This window comes from Mytilus galloprovincialis, chromosome 9, assembly GCF_965363235.1.
Source record: "Mytilus galloprovincialis chromosome 9, xbMytGall1.hap1.1, whole genome shotgun sequence".
NCBI classification, from domain to species: Eukaryota; Metazoa; Mollusca; class Bivalvia; order Mytilida; family Mytilidae; genus Mytilus; species Mytilus galloprovincialis.
The window spans coordinates 64910643-64930268 of NC_134846.1; the positions used below are offsets into that span (position 1 = coordinate 64910643).

The window sequence follows — 19626 nt, forward strand, 5'->3', positions numbered from 1 at the left end:
TACCACATATTTTTTACTGTTCATATAAAATAAGGAGATGTCGTAAGAGACAAATGAGACAACTATTCAATAGAGTTACATACTCCTTGGTATGACTGACTTCATCTTAAAATTTATCAATTGTATGGACTGTGGATTTAATTTTTTTTATTGGATATCAAATTGCTTGGACAGAGAAAAATATGGTATTTTCATAAATATTTTATTTTAGTGGTTATTTATGGTTTTCTTACAAGCATATACAAAATTTGTACTTTGTTGAACATTTACATTTGTGGTCAACCTTAACCAACCAATTCCTCTATTAAATGGATATCCCACAGTACAGTACATGCCCTGGTCAACCTTAACCAACCAATTCCTCTATTAAATGGATATCCCACAGTACAGTACATGCCCTGGTCAACCTTAACCAACCAATTCCTCTATTAAATGGATATCCCACAGTACAGTACATGCCCTGGTCAACCTTAACCAACCAATTCCTCTATTAAATGGATATCCCAAGAATAATAGTGTATCCACAGTACAGTACATGCCCTGGTCAGACTTTAATACATCCTATTTCTCTCTCACTTTTTTAGTAGACCTTCTATCTTATGCATTTTTTTAAATAGCATCAACTATATTGAACAACATAAGCCTATTCAGGGAATAAATACAATAGATTATTCATAAATTGTCTACCTGTTGAAAACTTATGCACAAGGTCATTGATTAAAAATTGTCTTTTTTCTAGCTCTAAATTCAATTTGCAATACATGTATTAAAATCCAAGATTAATGTCTGCAAAATTTCAAATAGATACATACATGTAGTAGAACTTTATCTCTTAATCCTGCTTAAATCTTCTGAAATCTTGAAATCGATATAATTAAAATCTTAATTGTTTAAAATTAACACCCTCAAGATAAGCAAGGATTATAAACATTGAACAAATTTGCACATAATTTAATCATATAACCCTCCCTTTTCATTCAAATGCTAAGAGTTGTTACTTGGTAAATATTTTAAAATCTAATATGTTCCTATAAATAAAATTACTTCTGTAGATATCAAGGTAATCTTTTGATATTTTCATGACAAAAAATTCAATACAATATGCTATAAATCAATAGAAGCTAAATGAAATCATAATCTAGTTTTGTCCTGTTTAAATCCTTTTGACGAAAGTACTTTTAAACATATCAAATTAATAAGACAGTTATTTTAACTTAAACAGTTAATAGTTGAATTCAATAATTGAAAACCAAGACAATTGAGATAAAACAATTTTCTTAAACTAAACAGTTAGTTTAAATATTGAACTTCAAAGAATTGAAATATAAATCGTAACAGAATAACTTTAAATGACCAGTGAAGCAATCATGTCTGACAATGCTAAATTCAATGTCGCTTTACCTATAGATTAATCTACTAGGGCAACGGCCTTATGGGTAGAATGTTGTCATGGTACTAAGTATTGTTGATAGGGTATACCGGACGTAGAAGTTTTAAAGGTAGATTTAGGTGGCTGTCACTTTATACCATTACATTCACAAGTGGTAAGTTGATTCTTATTGTTGTTCATAGATGAGGTGGCACATTTTAACTTTGTTTCCAATATTCTTTCATTTAATATTATTGTTAATCAATTTTTAACTTCAAGAGGAATACAATTCAATTTCAATCGGACCAGTCCTCTTCATTAGACAATCTCCATTTGCTGATTTTATACAAGTTAATTGGTCAATTAGAACAATTTTCACCAATAATGATATTGATTATCTATTTGTCAATAAATCAACAATTGTCTGTTAAAATCTTAACTGATAAAATCAAGTATAAATATTTAAACACATCTTTTTATTTAGGAGAGCTTCTACTATTTATGTACACAAAGTCCCAATCACGAACAAATGTTTACCATAAGAAAGCTATTCAAACATTAAGAAGATAATTCTTGATAATTATCACCCTTTAAAATCCATTTAATCCACACATTATGTGTATTGGAAACTAAGAAGACTGTAAAATATCGTTTGGCATTGTTTTGATCATCCATTTTAATGTATTTTTCATTTTTTATATGCATTCTAATCTGGATATTCTGACATAAAAATGCTTTATATCTTCTTTTTTGTCATACTTAACTTAAAAGTTTATAATTCTTCACTTTTACTGGTATTGACTCCCCTAATTCAATGATACACAAACATGTGATATTTGTACATGCACAATTCAATGCTGTACTACATGTTTCAGAAGCCATATATACATGTATGCCTAGACAAAGCTTTTTCACAACCACTTCAGAGTATGATCAATAACAAAAAATCTGTTTCAAAATTATTAAAATATTCTTGTATCAAATGGAGTATTTTTCAGTTATAATTTTGTTCCACAGAGGTTGTATGTAGTACAAATTTCAAAATTGGTATAACCTTGAGCAATCCCATTCTAATTTTAGTTAAAGAGAAATACTACAGCATGTACAAAGTATAGTACCTGGGTATTGAAGTGGGTACATGACACCTATAAATACCTACAGCATAGATATTTATAAGACATGCAAGTGTATTTCAACTCTACTACCAACTGTGCGAGGGCTGTATAGCCAGTCAAGGTCGAAAAAAAACTTCCATCATCATCACCCTACTTACCTGTTTTTCATTCCCTGAAGCTAGTCCATGTGCCAGATGAGCTGTAAATGTACTTTTCCCAACACCTCCTTTTCCAGATAAAACTATGACTTTATGTTTCACAGATGATAGTCTTTTCTTAATTTCGCCCACATCTAAATATAACATGATGATATTGACATGCAATGAAAATTTAAAAACTTATGTTGATTAAAACTATAAAAGAAAAATGTGTCCCTAGCACACGGATGCCCCATCCACACTATCATTTTCTATGTTCAGTGGAGTCAAATGGGGTAAAAACTCTAATTTGGCATTAAAATTAGAAAGATCATATCATAGGGAACATGTGTACTAAGTTTCAAGTTGATTGGACTTCAACTTCATCAAAAAGTACCGTGACCAAAAACTTTAACGTGAAGCCCGACAGACGGACGCACAGGCCAGAAAACATAATGTCTATGAATGGGGAATAAAAAAATGTTTTCTTTATCACTACTTTTCTACCCAAATTTTTAATTTAAAACTACACATGTATATGAAGCAAGAATCAGTTAAACACTCTATTTGCATTTATCAAAATACCCAAGGAACATATATATATCCATAAAATAAAGGTTGAAAGACAATTTCAAGTGCTGCATGTGTATTAGACAGTACATAAATTAAATTCTCCCTTCCATTTTTATGTTTATTGCAGTCTCATGCGCCTTCATCTCCAGTAGAGCAATAAGAGGGGACCCAGAAGGTCCAGGCCTCACCATTTGTTGGGAAAATCTAGTTAATTATATAGGGAATCACTGAAGCATGACTCAAGCCTCTCTTAGGCAGTCAGTTGACCCCATCTTACGAAAATTTCTGGATCTGCCGCTGACCATGAATCTATCATTGCTATAAACAATTCTGACTTCTAGGTTCAAATATCAGCTGTTGAAAGGCTTGTATACAGATAGTTTAACGGCCATGGGCCACATACTCTGCCCATAAAAGCATTGGCTAAAAAATTCCCTATGGTTTTAATGTACATGTACTTCTAAACCATTTTTCACAATACAAAGGTCTTTTGCCTTTACAGTATCTTTAAAAGTTCTGCTGCATGTAATTTCATGTGTATATTAACTGATTTATTCTTAATGCCACCAGTGGACTAAGTGTCGTTTTTTTGTTGATAAATCTATTTGTTTTTGTCTAATTACAAAAATTTTGAAGAAAAATATCCCTATGGTAAATGCCTTTTTTTTATGATTTCTTTTCTTTTTCCACCAACCTTTCAACACAATTGCAATATCATGGCAAGAACAATAAATGTACAATGTTACTTTGTTAAGGTCTGAAATCAATAAAAATTTAAACAAAACTTGACAAGACAGTTTGTTTAACCCCATTTTTTTGTTCTAATGAACTCATCAGTTCCACACATACAGGCGTACAATTGATACAATGTTACAAATATTATTTATTTAAAACTAACTACCTTTATCTGGTCCCTTTGGTAAGCTGCTTGCACAAATGGTCTGGTTTGGACAACCTGAACATGCATCAACTTTACCAGCTGCTTCACTTTTTGTTCCAGGACAATCTGAAATCATGTTGAAATAGATACATGTAAGCTTTTTACAAAAAAGAATGCAGACCGTTCAAAGGCATTGAAATATCCCCAGCCTGTATTGCAGTAATATTTCATTTTTTTTACATTCAACTTAAAATTGACAAGGCCAAGTATTCATTAACAGATATTGAGTGGATGATCACTGTCAAAAATGTAAACCTTAAAGGGAATCTGGTTAAAAATATACAATTGGGTACTACAAGTACCATTCTGATTCATACAAATCTAGTTAAAAAGGGACCTACATAAACCATAAAAAATCTATCCATAGTGAATAAAGAAACTCATCATAGATACCAGGAATAAATTTAGTATATACGCCAGACACGCATTTCTGATAAACATCCATTGATTACTGATCTTAATTCATGTTAATATCCTTATCAAATTTCTTCTACAGAAAATCTAAAGATTTCAATAAATACATCTAAAACATTGAGAACTACAATTCTTGAAAAGTGTCATGCTCTCTGCTAGGATAAACTTTTGTTGCATTTTAAAAATCTCAGAACCCTTTTAAAACTTATTTATTCAAAGATACATGTACATGTATCATTGACATTAAGAAGCAAACAACACATATACTATACTGAAGATAACTATTTTTTTTTTAATTTCTGGCTAAATTTTAACCAAACAAGTGAAGGAGCCCATCCAATGCTTGCTAAATACATGAAATATGTCATTTCTAAAATCTCAGAACATCTGTCAGTCCATTCATTTGAAATCTTAGAAGCATTGTATATTGATGAAAAGATGTAACATAAACTCATAGGAATCTTTTTTTTTTCAAAACTACATTCATTTTCATTATTTTTGGTTTATTGAATAAGTATTTAAATATAAATATATATAAAATAATTAATATTAAATATACAGATATGAAATCATAAATCTCTCATATCTCTGATATATATATACCTAATGTGTGTGTAATTCATTCATTTAAACTGCCTTTTCTTTTGGTGTATGTATACCAGACAATTGTTTTATATTGTTTGCCTTTTTAATGACAAGTGGTGAGACTTTAATTAAATAAATAATGAATCTGTCTTATATTGTATCCCATTTAACAATATAAAAAAAAAATAAAAGCAATAGTTCGTCTAAGAAAAAGATTAATTTATCACCTACTCTCTAGATCATTGTAGATTACACAATCAAGGTATTAATTAACTTAAAATGTAATGACACAGAAGAAATCAATATGTTTAACGGTGTATGAAAGGTGTTTCTAAGGACAAATAATTTTGTGTTCGGTGATCATTAAATACCGAGACGCAGTTACAGGTAGCCGGACGAAGTTCTATTAAGAAAATAGCTTGAAAGTGTAAAATAAGTTATTCACAAATCTTAAGTTAGTTACAAAATGTATTTAAATTCTCAATCGCATGACACTGATTACTTTATTGGGAAAAAGAACATTTTTATCACTCACGTTGTGGTGCATTGTCAGGAACGTCAGCCATATTGTTTACAAATTATCTCCCTTACATGTATGACACGCCCACAAAGGTGCATTTCGGGAAGTCGCTAAAACAAAAGTTAGAAAGCGCTTTTTTTTCAAAGAAAACATTAACTTTTCAAGAATGCCAGGGGACTTGCTTACAGCCTCATTTCCTTGTGATGCTTGTCGGTGTGCCAAACTTTACTCGGGAAATGGTAAGAATATTTCAATCGAACTCGTCGTTTTCGATTTTTCTCCCCAAGTCATTCTGTATATTCTTGGACTATCGTTCTAGAGTAAAAATATATATGTTATAAAAAATAGATATTTTTTGATATGTATTTTAATTAAAAAAAAGCAAGAGAATGTAGAATATGGAAAAAAATATGTATCTTTATATTATTTTTTTAAATCTTTTTTTCAAACTACACATTTACATCTACATGACAGTAATGCGCTACTGTCACTCTTGTCCTTTTTGTGTTATTTTTATGTATATTTTTTTTATCTGCATGTTTATCTACATTCTATTTCAAAATTCGACACACTTGAATATACAGAGTTCCTTTGAATTAAAAAAAAAAATCCATTCGTCTCACAAGATTTGAAGTAATATGAACAGCGTACATATTTAGGCAATAGAATATGCGCAAATTACAATGAAGGATTGTTTCTTATGTATTCTTTCCATTTAAAGACACAAGGCACATAAAAGAAAGTTTTTATTTCAAAGTATTATAAATGCATAGGGAATTTAACCTTAACTATCCATTTCAGACAATTGAAAATAGCTATCTCAATAATTCGTAATTTATTTTCTATAGAGTAGATCGTTATATACAACTTACATCAATAAACCCTATATCCAAGTAATTTCAAATTTCTAAATATATAATTCCTTGCAAATACATAAGACAACTGAGATATTAATTTTGTGTAAAAACAAAGTTTCTGAAGTAATCGGTGTTAACATGTTGATTATAAATGGATAGTAGGTTAATATTTATAGCTGCATGTCTCAAACAAATTCTCTTAGTTCAAAGTTCGATTCTCCAGTAATAATATATTGCGTGCTTTCTGCAGATTCAGGACTTTTTTTTAATTAATCACCCAGTCGCTACATGTACTATCACCGGTGGTTGTTGTTTAAAGTGTAATTAAAGTTATAATCGGATGTGAAGCAATTAAAACAAAACCAATTAAAAATAACAGTTGATAAAAAAAACTATAGATATGAAATTACATGTAAACGTAAACCTGTAACATAATATTTTAAATAAGCGTGATCTGATTACAGCACATTATTTAGTTATTAACACATATAGATTTTTATTTGACATTATTATTTGACCCTTGTCGGGCTAGTCAACCGTATTTCGATCGATAGTGCACCAGAGCACTTTCCTTCCTCGTTGCTTGGTGTCTCTAAGCAGCGATAGCCTAGTAAACATTGACTATTTCAATTTGTTTGTGGCCATTTAAATTCAACGAGGATTAGCAATTATTAAAATTTATCAATTTTAATATCACACAAGTCTCTGGTGTCTGGTCCGATTCACATCAGGTATTTATTAATTGAATAATTTAAAGATATCATTTGAATTAAATTTTATTTATTTTAAAGTTTATCTAGTAACAAAATATTAGATGTTGACTTGCAGTATATACTATAGATATAATGTGCACCTTATGATAATTTTTTCTATCGAATACTTTTTAACACTGGAAGAATTTTAAAACAAATACTTCATATATGTTGTGTGAAATAAAAAAAAATCAACTGAAAGAGGGAATACCTTCTATCAATTCACTCAAGAAACCCTAATATTGTAATAGTAAATGACCGATTAAAGGCCTTATTGAGGGGTGTAGTTCCACGTGTTTTTATTTTATGTATAACTTTAATTGAAACTATCATAAAACCACGTTGTCTTAGCACACATGCATGCATCAAACTATTTTTAGTTGATTGCATATTGTTCAAATACTTTGCATGTACTATTTGCTATTTGTTAATTGGTGATGACGGTATAAATACTGAAGCACAACAGATATTTTATTTCGATAAATATCCTAGGTTCTGCTTTAATGTACTGCGACAGTCAAGTCTAAATGAAATCTCAGCCACACAATCACTTTATGCGGCATATAAAACAACGTTGAAGGTTATTCATTCCCATTGAATCAAATTATGTATCACAGGCATCTCTTCATAATGAAACAACAAGAACCCCAGCTTCAAATATATATATATATTCACATTTCTGATATGTCGAATTGAGTAGTCTCTTTCATTTTACTTCAATATGAAAAAAAACTATTTTTTCACTCCTTTCAAAGACAAAAGTTGTTAAGACTTTAAAGAGAATTAAGATTCAAGAACAAATCTATCAAAGTGGACCAAAGTAATTGATCTGAACAAGACTTAAAAGTTGAAACTAACTTTTTAAATGGTTTATGATACATGCATATGGCCATACGGTGACCTATAGTTGTTAATTTCTGTGCCATTTTGGTCCCTTTTGGAGAGTTGTCTCATTGGCAAGCAAACCACATCTTCTTTTATATATATGCATCAAAGGTGATTTATATACGATGTTTAGCTTTGCCATGAAAGGACAATTCTCCAAGCCTATTTCATGTCTTTGTAAATGTTCTATGTGTTAACTTTTATTTTATTTAATTCCACACTTGTTTATGTTTTCAGAAGCTGTACCTACATTTAGACCTCCCAAGATGGAATACTTGGGTCACACACAGACTGCCACCTATATGACCGGTCCAAGGCTCGGTGGTAGCAATACACAAACATTTTTGCCTAGTATAAGTACAATGCAAGCTTCATATAAGGCCAATGACACTTATCCTGCCCCTTCACCTCTAAGGAGATCTTTAACCACACTTCCTTGGAGGCCAAGTACATACTACCAAACCGCACGTGTAAATCCTAGTTCAGCTTTAGTCAGAAGTATGCCAGAACCTTTCTCTGCTAGGAATCAACTTTCTGAATTGGACAATGTTAAAGTTCCTTCAGTGTTTGCTGCGGCTAGAAACGCTATGTATACACGATTTTCTCCTAACGATTGGGCTAATTCAAATCAAAGTAATTATTTAGTTTCGGATAAAACAAGAAGTGCTGCTGAACGTCTACGATTTGATACAGTTCGTCTATGCAGAGAAACGGACGACAAAACAAAGAGAACACAAAGCGACGTTGGTAAACGTCTTGGAGAGCGAATCGGTGATATTTCATTCTGGAAAACGGAGGTTAATCATGAAACAGATAACATGATGACAGAAATTGGAGCCCTGAATGAAGCCAAGAGAATTTTGGAGAAAGCTCTACAGGAGACAGAAAATCCTCTTCACATTTCTCAAGAGTGTCTGTACCACAGAGAAAAACGTCAAGGAATTGACCTTGTACATGATAACCCAGAGAAAGAATTGATTCGGGTAAGACATTTGTTTATATACAGTATGCTTCATGCCAGTGGTGGATCCAACAGGGGGAGTTAGAACACCCCTTTTTGTTGAAGATCAATGCATTTGAATGGGGTCATATAGTTTGAACCCTCGCTTAATCCTAGATTGGGAACCCTCTTTTAAAAATTGCTGGATCAGTCCCTGTTTAACTTATAATTTAAATCAATGTCCTTAGCATTTACTTTAGTAGATAGAACTTTTAACTTGCATCTGTAAGTAATTGTATTACACATTTCATTTATATTTGGTATTAATCCTGTTTAAACTGCAGACATTTAAAGAATTGGGATTTATGAAATTATTTATTTAAACCGTTATTTGCTTTCCTTTCATTATCCAGTTTAAACCTTTTAATCCGAACAAAGCTTTTTTAATTACCGAAGGGCATTTATAAAAGAGTCATAGTAACGAACATAAGGTTCAGTCTGAGCTGACCCTTTAATTCTATCACTTTCAAAGAAATTCCAAAAGTATTACTAACTCTCCCGAAAGAACATACTGAAATTGCTTATTTGAAGCTATATTATAATAGGTACTAAAAGAGTTGACAGCAAAGTGTTTCGTGTATCCCAAACAAAAGTGGTTAAAATGTTATTCAGTGTTTTTCATTCTTGCCTGCTGAAGACAGTTCTTATCTACTTTTGTTAGTTTTACATGTTTGTGTTATTTTTCTGTTTATGGTGGATAAAACTTTGCATGGAGGGACATCCAGGACAAATAAAAATGATATGTGTTCTTAATTACAATACACAGCTTCTTATAGAATTTTTTTTTTTGGTTTTGAATTTCTTTCTTATCTAATATGTTAACAAATACTAAAAAGTTGTACAAAAAACAAAAACTAATATGAAAAATTCAGTCATCTTTGGCATTTTTAATTTGGTAACATGCTGAAAATTCGATAAACTTTTGTTTCAACCTCAAAGGTCAAACATAGTTTGGTAAAATTAGACAATAAATTTTAACAACAAAATATGAGTAGCAAAAACAGAAGAAATCAATACGGTACCCAACAATAATCTGTGAAAAGAACGTTTATATTATCAAGGATGTATTTTGTCACTAAAAATTGTTTGTACTGAAAAATCTCGAGACTCCATTAAATATTTAAAGTATATATAAATTATGGGACTTATAAATAATGGTATGTTGGTTCCAGGTAAATGACACCAAGACTATGTAAATCATAAGATAACAATTTTATTTTTAGAGTACCCAGTATTTGCAGAGGGTTGTGCTGTTTGGTTTAATTGTATAATATTTGTATAGATTCTTTTGACGTCTACCTCATACAAACCTACAGAATTTATTATTGTTTAACTATAGGAAGATTTTAAGTTGTAAAATACAAGATTTAAGTTATTTTGGCTAAAAGTCATAAAATGGAATAAATCGAAGACTTTCATATTAAAAGTGTGGGTGGTATACTTGTTATAAATATTTGCAATTGGCAATAGTATGTAATTTTGTTTCATAAGTCAAACTGAGAGGATTTCTTGTAGTGAAACAATGCTGCAAATTACTTAGCCATAGTCAAAAGTTAAAACTTGTTTTCTTCAATAGACAATTCAACTGCTTGCTCTGAAAATGTCTTCCCTATATATATAATGGAACACTGTTCCGTTTTATACTTTGCGAATACTGCAAGGTGAGTTCTAAAATTTTAAAATGGTTTGATTTGATATCCACACACACACACACACACCTGTATTTGCAAATAAGCATAATAACCACACACTAATGAAACAGACTTATATTTGGTCTTTGTTTCTTTTTATAGGAAGTAGATATCATCAAAAGATGTCAAGACAAGATGAGAAATACCGTAGAACGGGCCAACGTACAACTTGGGTAAGTTAACCATCAAATAAGAAAAAAACAAATAAGTAAAATACAAAATTTTCACATTTTTGTATTTCATAATTATTAATTAATTAAAATTTTAATCATCTGTTCTATTCTGGGTAATATAAAAATTAATACCATGTTTTCCATAATAATAGTGTAACAGTGCATAGCTTTATTCTTCATTACATCATTTAATTCACATATATATGATCATGTTTTCAAGATTGTCCATATATTACTACTTTTATACCTACAGTAGGTTTCCATTCTTTACAATCTGTGTTCTTCCATTGGCTAAACATACACCATGTGGTGTTGTTACACCCTATCATATCGTATGAAAACAGGTTTCCATTTTGAGACTCATGCTACAGTCATTTTATGGTGTTCAAAAGGTAAATCTTTATCAAAACGATAGTACTCATCATACTTCCTGTAAGTATGACAACTGAACCCATGTTTGGTCTGTACGTAATACAAAATTGTAAGCAAGAAGCTTGACTCATACAAAATTGATATCTCACTTGTATTCGCATATCTCTTCAGACATACACAATACAAACACAGTTCAAAGTAAAACTATCCTGGTTTACCGTCACTATTAGATTATATTGTCTTTTTTCGAAGCTATCTTTGGTTTTCAACTGTTGCATTCCTGATTTTCATTTTTCTTTTTGTATTATCATCTGCATAAGGTCTAAAAGCCATACTTCCCAATAATTTTTGTTCGTAACCTACTTTAACAACTGTTTGTTTCCTCACCGTTCTTCGTTACCTTCTTTAGTAACTGTTAATTTTCACACCTTTCTTCTTTAACTGCTTAAGTAACTGTTAATAAAATTATTTTCACATCTTTCTTCGTAACCTGCTTAAGTAACTGTTCATTTTCAAACCTTTCTTCGTTATCTGCTTAAGTAACTGTTCATATTCACATCTTTCTTCGTAACCTGCTCAAGTAACTGTTCATTTTCAAACCTTTCTTCGTTATCTGCTTAAGTAACTGTTCATTACCACTTACTTATTATCTTGTTTGGTTGCAGTCTAAACCGTGCTGCACAACACGAGTTAGAGAAGGACGAGGGAGACAAGTTCAATGCATTGAACCTTGATAATAGCTGTCATCAGATGAGGAACAACTCCAGGGGATTGTCATTCCACAATGGAATCGCAAGAGTAGACCACACGTATGTAACTTACAAGATATTTTAAGAATACCAAATTAGATAAACTGTGAAGAATAAAAATGTAATTATAATTCGAATATATATGTTCCATTGACAGCCACTAGTGAAAAATGGGACAATTTAAAATTTGTAAATATTAAGACTGTGTTCATCGTATATAAGGACAATATGATTGAAAATGTTTAAAAAGACAGGATCGAAACAAATACAACACCATTGGTACTTCACAGTGTGCACTAAAGAACTGTCAACAATGGGTGTGCACCTAATTGGTTATCTTAGCTAAGGCTTACAAAGCAAAGTAATGTTTTAATTATCTTTCTTTATTTGTTTGTTTGTCAATTTTGTATAAATGGGTAAAAAATATGTGGTAATTAACGTTGTATATCATTTTTAGTGTATCAGTACCAGAGTCATGGGCTAAGTTCAGCAATGACAACATTCAAAGATCACAGAGTGAGAGAGCTGCCTCCCGTCAAATGAGAAACGAGATAGAAAGTGTGCTCAACTCATGTGCCAATGAAATGTGGCAGGAATGGAACAATGTCAATGTTAATCTGACCAAGAGATGCCAGGAATCAACTGATGCTAGAAACAGACTCCAGACACATCTGTCCAAGGTTGGTCATAATACTAGCTTTGTAGACCTCTTTTGTTGTTAGTTTTCTCATACATTTGTGAACAATATTGATGTCTGAAAACATAAATCAATAGAGCATAGTGTTATGTTTTACTTTTGTAAATCTATTTTTTTAATCATCTGGGAAAATTCTGATTTAAAATAATGCACCTATGTTACTATTTGAAATATGATGACCTTTTTTGTTTGGTTCTAGTCTCATTAATATTATTTTTGTTCAGGTTCTTCAAGAAATTTTCGATATGGAGAAGAACATTGAATTAATAAAGAAGGCCATCCAGGATAAGGAACAACCCATGCAGGTGGCTCATTCTCGTCTGGAAACCAGAACACACAGACCTAATGTTGAATTATGTAGAGATCCAGTACAACACAGGTATATACAGTAGTTATAAAACATTTAAAGTAACATTTAATTCTGTAAAAATTCACACGATATCATTATTAGTGAAAGACTCTATATTTCACTTGATTTAGATGACAATCATAGAAATACGAGGACACGTGAAGAACTAAGACAAAACTTGTACAATTAAGACGACACTTGGAAAATTAAAATGACACTTCAAGAATACAAATAAGTTGTTATAGCCCTTTTCTATCATTTTTTTTACTGACACGAACTAACCATTTAAATTTTTTTTCCAGACTTGTATCAGAAGTACAAGAGATTACAGAAACAGTAGAATCTCTCCAGATGAAACTTAGAATGGCTGAAAATGCACTCCAAGAACTGCTCCGTACAAAAGCAGCATTAGAACAAGATTTAGCCATTAAGAACAACAGTATTTTCATCGACAGAGAAAAATGTCTTGGCATGCGTAAAACCTTCCCAATGTCACCACGTATTGTCTCAGTTTAGGAACAGTTTAGACATTCAATCAAAAGAATTACAAATGAAAATCTTGCACGTTATTTATGAAAAAAAAAATCAGTATTTGAAATACACATTTAAATAAAGTTTATGTCGGTCCTGAATCAGTATTACTGCTAACATGGATACTGTGATAATGTATGCATTGGAATTTGTTGATGAGCAATTTTGTTATGTATATGTGTCTATCATTGTCAATTTTTTTTCTGTTTCTTTTGCATAATATGGTTATTTCTTTCTTTCTATCATTTGTATTTTGCCGATCTATTTGATAATGGTTCTTGTACCATTAAAGCTAAAATATATTTTCTAGATAAGAAACAATTGAGCATCAGATGCTTTTGTACATATATATAGAATATCCATCTGTGATACTTAGTATATTTATTTCTGAATATAGCTATATTACCTGTCAGTATTTGCACTTGTGTGATAAATCAATGTTAATAAAATGCATAGTGCTTGTTTAATTAAACTTCATTTAAATGCTTTCTTATTTATTATTATGTCATACTATATGTTGTCATCATATTCATGTTTGCTCAAAACCGTTTTTTGTAAAGGTTGAACACTTTGAAAAATAAAATGGATGCTGTGATTTCGTGTTCCTATTTGTAACTTGTGGCTAATTGTTTGCAGTACCAAAACGAAAATATATATCTATAACAATTCTTTACACACAAAAGAAATACTGTATTGTGGAAATGCATAAATGTTGTAAAGAAGGCTTACAATATCTTTATTTACTAGCTAAAAAATTAAAAAATCACAAAAATACTGACTGACTCCTAGGAAAATTCAAAGTGGTAAGTCCCTAATGAAATGGCAAAATCAAAAGCTCAAACACATCAAACAAATTGATAATAGTTATCAAAGGTACCAGGATTATAATTTAGTACGCCAGACGCGCGTTTCGTCTACAACTAGACTCATCAGTGATAACAACTGTCATACTACTAACTTGGTAAAAGTCATTTCTTGTGTAGAAAATGGTTAATTAAACCTGGTTTTATAGCTAGGTAAACTTGCATGACAGTCGCATCAAATTCCATTATATTGACAACGATGCGTGAACAAAACAAACAAACATAATAGTTCAAAATGTCCAAAATGGGGACAGAGCAGTCAACATTGTGTTATAATCTTGATCACTAAAAAAAAACTAAAAAAAAAACCAAACAAATATGTAACAAAGAAGCACAAAATGGAATATAGACCAAGCAAAAATTAAAGACCGTAATACAAATTTACCCTTGACACAATAACACAATAAAGAGATGTATAAGTACAGAGCCACGTCGTATATGTATCAAAGAAACATAAAATGGCATACAGGTATAGACAAAACACATATGTTGATATCATTAATGGTTGATGATATTCCCCGAAGTAAACATCAGTTCAGTAGTCAGTAATGACTACTGAGATAGCATACTGTTCTTTAAATACTCCGTTGATAAAAAAGCAACTATATCTTTATCGCTCAGGAAATGTTGACAGTACTGTAGACGAATTTTAATATTCTATTTATGTCCCTTTTGATCATATCACTCCTCATGTATCTATATATACTTGTTTGTATTTGAGCATTCATGTTTGTAGATCCAGAAAAGTGCCCTGAACGCATGACTGAAGAAAGAGGCGGGCGATACCAAAGGGACAGACAGAATTCAAAAGTCGAGGAAAACAGACAACGTTAACAAAAAAGAACAACAAAAATACAAATTAAACAACTAAAAAACCGAACAATTCAAAAATGCACCAAATTAAAACTTCAGTCTGTGCAATATGAACCCACAAACACAGAGAATGAACTCGTGTTCCATTAGGGTAAGCATATCTGGCTCGCCATGTAGCACACATCGTGTTGTTTCTGAAAATAAAAATCCAGTTATAACTTAAAAGTCCAATTCAATGAAGAGAATAGGACGGGATTGTGGTTAATATCCATGACAATCTAAAGTAATATAAAAGTGTTATTTCATAATGATTTTTTTTAATTACATATGGTAGGTTTTCCCTTAAAAATATACCAAAGCATCATTTTATCGGTGCATGAAGGCAATATAATACAGAATGTTACCTTTTTTAACGCTTTAAAAAAGGGCAATTGATATCAAAACATAATGAAAGTGGATATAATTTATAAAACATATATCTAAAGATTTAAACTTGATTTATTTCTTAACCAAATTTTTAATACACGTAATACACAATACCCTCTCAAGTACAATGTAATGAATAATAAGTATACTGTTTCCCCGCCAACAAATACCTAAAACGCTATAATAATGGATAAACCTTGATATATTTCTCCTTTCACAAACAACACACCTGAAGTACATACATGATGGAAGGTCATTAAAGAGTATACTTGACAGATAACCGTTTAACATGCCTTTAGAGTACCCGATGAAGTTTATATCAGTTTCTATTATACATTTTTAATGACGATTTAATGACATTTTTAATATTTATTCGCATCTAAATTTCAAAGGATAATGAGGTCAACTTCTAACGTTGTTCAAAGCGTGTTTACGCATTTTGGTTTGTCAATGTTTAGGTTAGTTTATTTATTATCAAGTCTATTTCTTAGCACTGGGTCGATGCCATCACTGATGGACTGTTAACACCAGAGCGTCACAATGATCATCAGCTCAGTAGTAAAAAGTAAAATCACAAAAATCCTGAACTCCGAGGAAAATTCAATCGGAAAGTCCCTAATTACATGCCAAAATAAAATGACAAAACACATCAAAAACGAATGGACAACAACTGTCATATTCCTGATTTGGCACAGGCATTTTAAAATGTAGAAAATGGTGGATTGAACCTAGTTTTATCCAAATAGTTATCAAAAGTACCAGGATTATAATTTAGTACTCCAGACGCGCGTTTCGTCTACATAAGACTCATCAGTGACGCTCATATCAAAATATTTATAAAGCCAAACAAGTACAAAGTTGAAGAGCATTGAGGATTTAAAATTCCAAAAAAGTTGTGCCAAATACAGATAAGGTAAATTATACCTGGGATAAGAAAATCCTTAGTTTTACGAAAAATTCAAAGTTTTGTAATCAGGATTATAATTTAGTACGCCAGACGCGCGTTTCGTCTACATAAGACTCATCAGTGACGCTCATATCAAAATATCTATAAGGCCAAACAAGTACAAAGTTGAAGAGCATTGAGGATCCAAAATTCCAAAAAAGTTGTGCCAAATACGGCTAAGGTAATCTATGACTGGGATAAGAAAAGTTTTGTTAGCAGGAAATTTGTAAAAATGACCACATTATTGATATTCATGTCAACACCGAAGTGTTGACTACTGGGCTGGTGATACCCTTAGGGGACGAAACGTCCCCCAGCAGTGGCATCGACCCAAAAACTTAAGTCAAATAAAACCTTCTTTGGAAAAAGCTGCTTCGTATGGTATTTAAAATACTTTGGATGCAAAGCCTTTAATCTTTGGGTCAATTTGCAGACTTTTGTAATTTAAACGCAATCTTATTTGTGTGTATATAACCTATTGGGTTACTGGAAAGAGACCTAATTGGTTAAGAAAGAAATGAAAAGTCTTCCCAACTTAATCAGACAGCATGTGAAATACTTGATAAATGAAGGCAATTAGTTACTGATGAGGATTTCATCAAAATGACGAACTTTTTGATCAAAAACAAACCTGCCAAGTTTTGTGGATTGACATTTCAGCAGACAGTTCATCCCCAATGGGTACTGAAATAGGGACAAAAGAAACCAGCGGATCATTCAAACTCATAACTCAAGAGTAAACTGACAATCCCATGGTTAAAAGAAAATGACCAACAGACAAACAGTAGTACATAAAACACAACAAATAAAACTAGACTTAGCAACATGAACCCCACCAAAAACTGGGGGTGATCGTGTGTGCTTCGAAATGGAAGCAGATCATGCTCCACATGTGGCATCCGTCATGTTGCAAATGTTAGTACAAACCCGGAAATAAGTCTTATTTGGTAGGTCACATTCGTGAAAAGGGGAAGGTATTGTGGTTACATATCCGCTACTAGTATTATCTGTGAAAATGGATATTCCATACAGTCAACGGACTCGTGATGGCGTCAATAAAATTTACGAAGGGATAATTTCAACTTCACCATTGTGAACTCTTGTTTTATAAGCTTCCTCGTGAGCAGCAACCTTCTATCAAAAAAACCATGATAGGACATAAAACTTGGGAATATTGTATCAATTTGGAGATAAATACGCCGTATGCAGGGGCTGCTGGAATATTGATTCAAAGAAATGGAAAGTTCACAATTGGGAAGCTGAAATCATTTCTTTGGTTGTAAAGTTTTTGTTTTCAACCGACCCTTATTGTCAAGTTGTAGATGTAAGTCTAGATATGATGGAGACTTTAACTGTATTTGTTGTATCTTTCATCTCAATGTTCGATGGGATAGATGTGTTTAACATAGTCACCAAAATTTGAATTATTTAGTGAGGGAACATCATCTATTTAGCAATAATTTGCACCACTAATGGCCGAATTGCTTTCGAAAATCATACAGATATTATCAAAGACAAAAAGAAAAAGCACCTTGCAATGTTCCTTAATTTCACTTTCAGATATATTGTTTATGTTCTATCACTCAACAACTCCCATTTGAATGGGTACATGATTCCCATATTTACCCTAGTGGACTTGAGATTGACAATTTTCACCGACATGATATTTTCTGCTTTATTACTTGATGTTTTTCTCGATATTGACACATATGCACGAGTTCAAACGCTATGATTTCTATTCTCAAATTCTCAAATTCTCAATTTCTTGGCAGTAACATTCCCTTCTACTTCTGAGGTAATACGTTACGCCTGTGCCTGTTGAAACTATATGGACGTCATTAACAGGTATATGCTCCTTACACAAAAATTGTTCTAACAGAGGTATTATAAATGCGAAGAAGATCTACTGGAATCTTACGATTAACGTCACGAATTGGTATACAGTTTTTGTTTTTACCCTCATTTGTTTTTTTTTCATCGATTTTTGCGATTTGAACACCGTTATACTATACTGTTGCCTTTATGTTTAGAACATTTTGAAATATGTCTCATTCCTTTTATGATGACTGCATAAAAAGTACAGATATCAAATATTTCGGATATTCGGTATTTGTGATTTCAACTTTCCAGTTTTTGTATGTAGTATATATCTCCTAGTTGCTGCGACATTGCAGACCAAGCGTAAAATTCATCGTCAATTCGAAAGTTTTCGGACGTCAGTTGGTTGATCTGTTTTGAATATCTGTGTCAAATATGAACTCGAATATGTTCCCATTGTCGCAATCACAATCCCGTCCTCCTGCCCGTGATTGTGTACCCGTGATTGTGAAATCATCGAATGAGATTCATCACTTACGACTGTCACTAGTAGAACAGAATTTACATATCATTTAAGAGCACCTAGCTGGTATCGTCCTTGTTTTTTGGTGGGGTTCGTGTTGCGCAAAATCTAGATTTTCTTGTTGGTCTTTTCGTCGTTTTTAGTTTTTCATCAACTTTTGAGTTTTCAATATCTCCAACCTTTAATTAGAGCTGGTATCGCCCTTGTTTTTGGTGGGGTTCATGTTGCTCAGTACGTAGGTTCCCTTGTTTGTCTTTTCGTCGTTTTATGCCTACGGATTGATAGTTTTTTCGTCCACTAATGAGTTTGCAATGTCTCCTTGGTATCTTTTGACTGTTGTTTTCATATAACATATAAATGCATCTCGAAAACCTTATTTTCAAAACGTTGATTTCAAGTTTTTTTGCATAGGAGGTAAAATGTTCCAGGATTCTTATATCATATTGAGGTATAACTAGGTGTGTGTGTTCAAGGCTATTGGAATTCCTCTCGTGCCTTCAAGATTTATATTGCACAAAGGATATACAT

At 31.8% G+C, this 19626-nt stretch overlaps 2 protein-coding genes across 8 annotated transcripts in view; one reads left to right on the plus strand and one right to left on the minus strand.

Moving 5' to 3' along the window:
- The window catches only part of LOC143045644 (cytosolic Fe-S cluster assembly factor nubp1-A-like), a 31902-nt gene extending 26153 nt beyond the window's left edge, over positions 1-5749 (minus strand). For all 5 annotated transcript variants that reach the window (XM_076218274.1, XM_076218276.1, XM_076218278.1 and 2 more), the window contains exons 1-3: positions 5669-5749; positions 4096-4200; positions 2643-2776 (exon numbers count right to left, since the gene is read on the minus strand). In XM_076218274.1, coding sequence (XP_076074389.1) covers positions 2643-2776; positions 4096-4200; positions 5669-5699 — 270 coding nt within the window. In that variant the 5' untranslated portion in view covers positions 5700-5749. The remainder of the gene's footprint in view (positions 1-2642; positions 2777-4095; positions 4201-5668) is intronic.
- Positions 1410-14304, plus strand: LOC143045643 (tektin-3-like). 3 transcript variants are annotated; one of them, XM_076218271.1, is made up of 7 exons: positions 1410-1544; positions 8385-9130; positions 10941-11011; positions 12049-12192; positions 12590-12812; positions 13054-13208; positions 13481-14304. In XM_076218271.1, the coding sequence occupies exons 2-7, from the start codon at positions 8414-8416 to the stop codon at positions 13692-13694; spliced, it is 1524 nt and encodes a 507-aa protein (XP_076074386.1). In that variant the 5' UTR covers positions 1410-1544; positions 8385-8413; the 3' UTR covers positions 13695-14304. The 3 variants fall into 3 exon arrangements, with proteins under 3 accessions (XP_076074386.1, XP_076074385.1, XP_076074387.1); XM_076218270.1 differs by lacking the exon at positions 1410-1544 and adding an exon at positions 5747-5892; XM_076218272.1 differs by lacking the exon at positions 1410-1544 and adding an exon at positions 7097-7241.
- The last annotated feature ends 5322 nt before the right edge of the window (positions 14305-19626 follow it).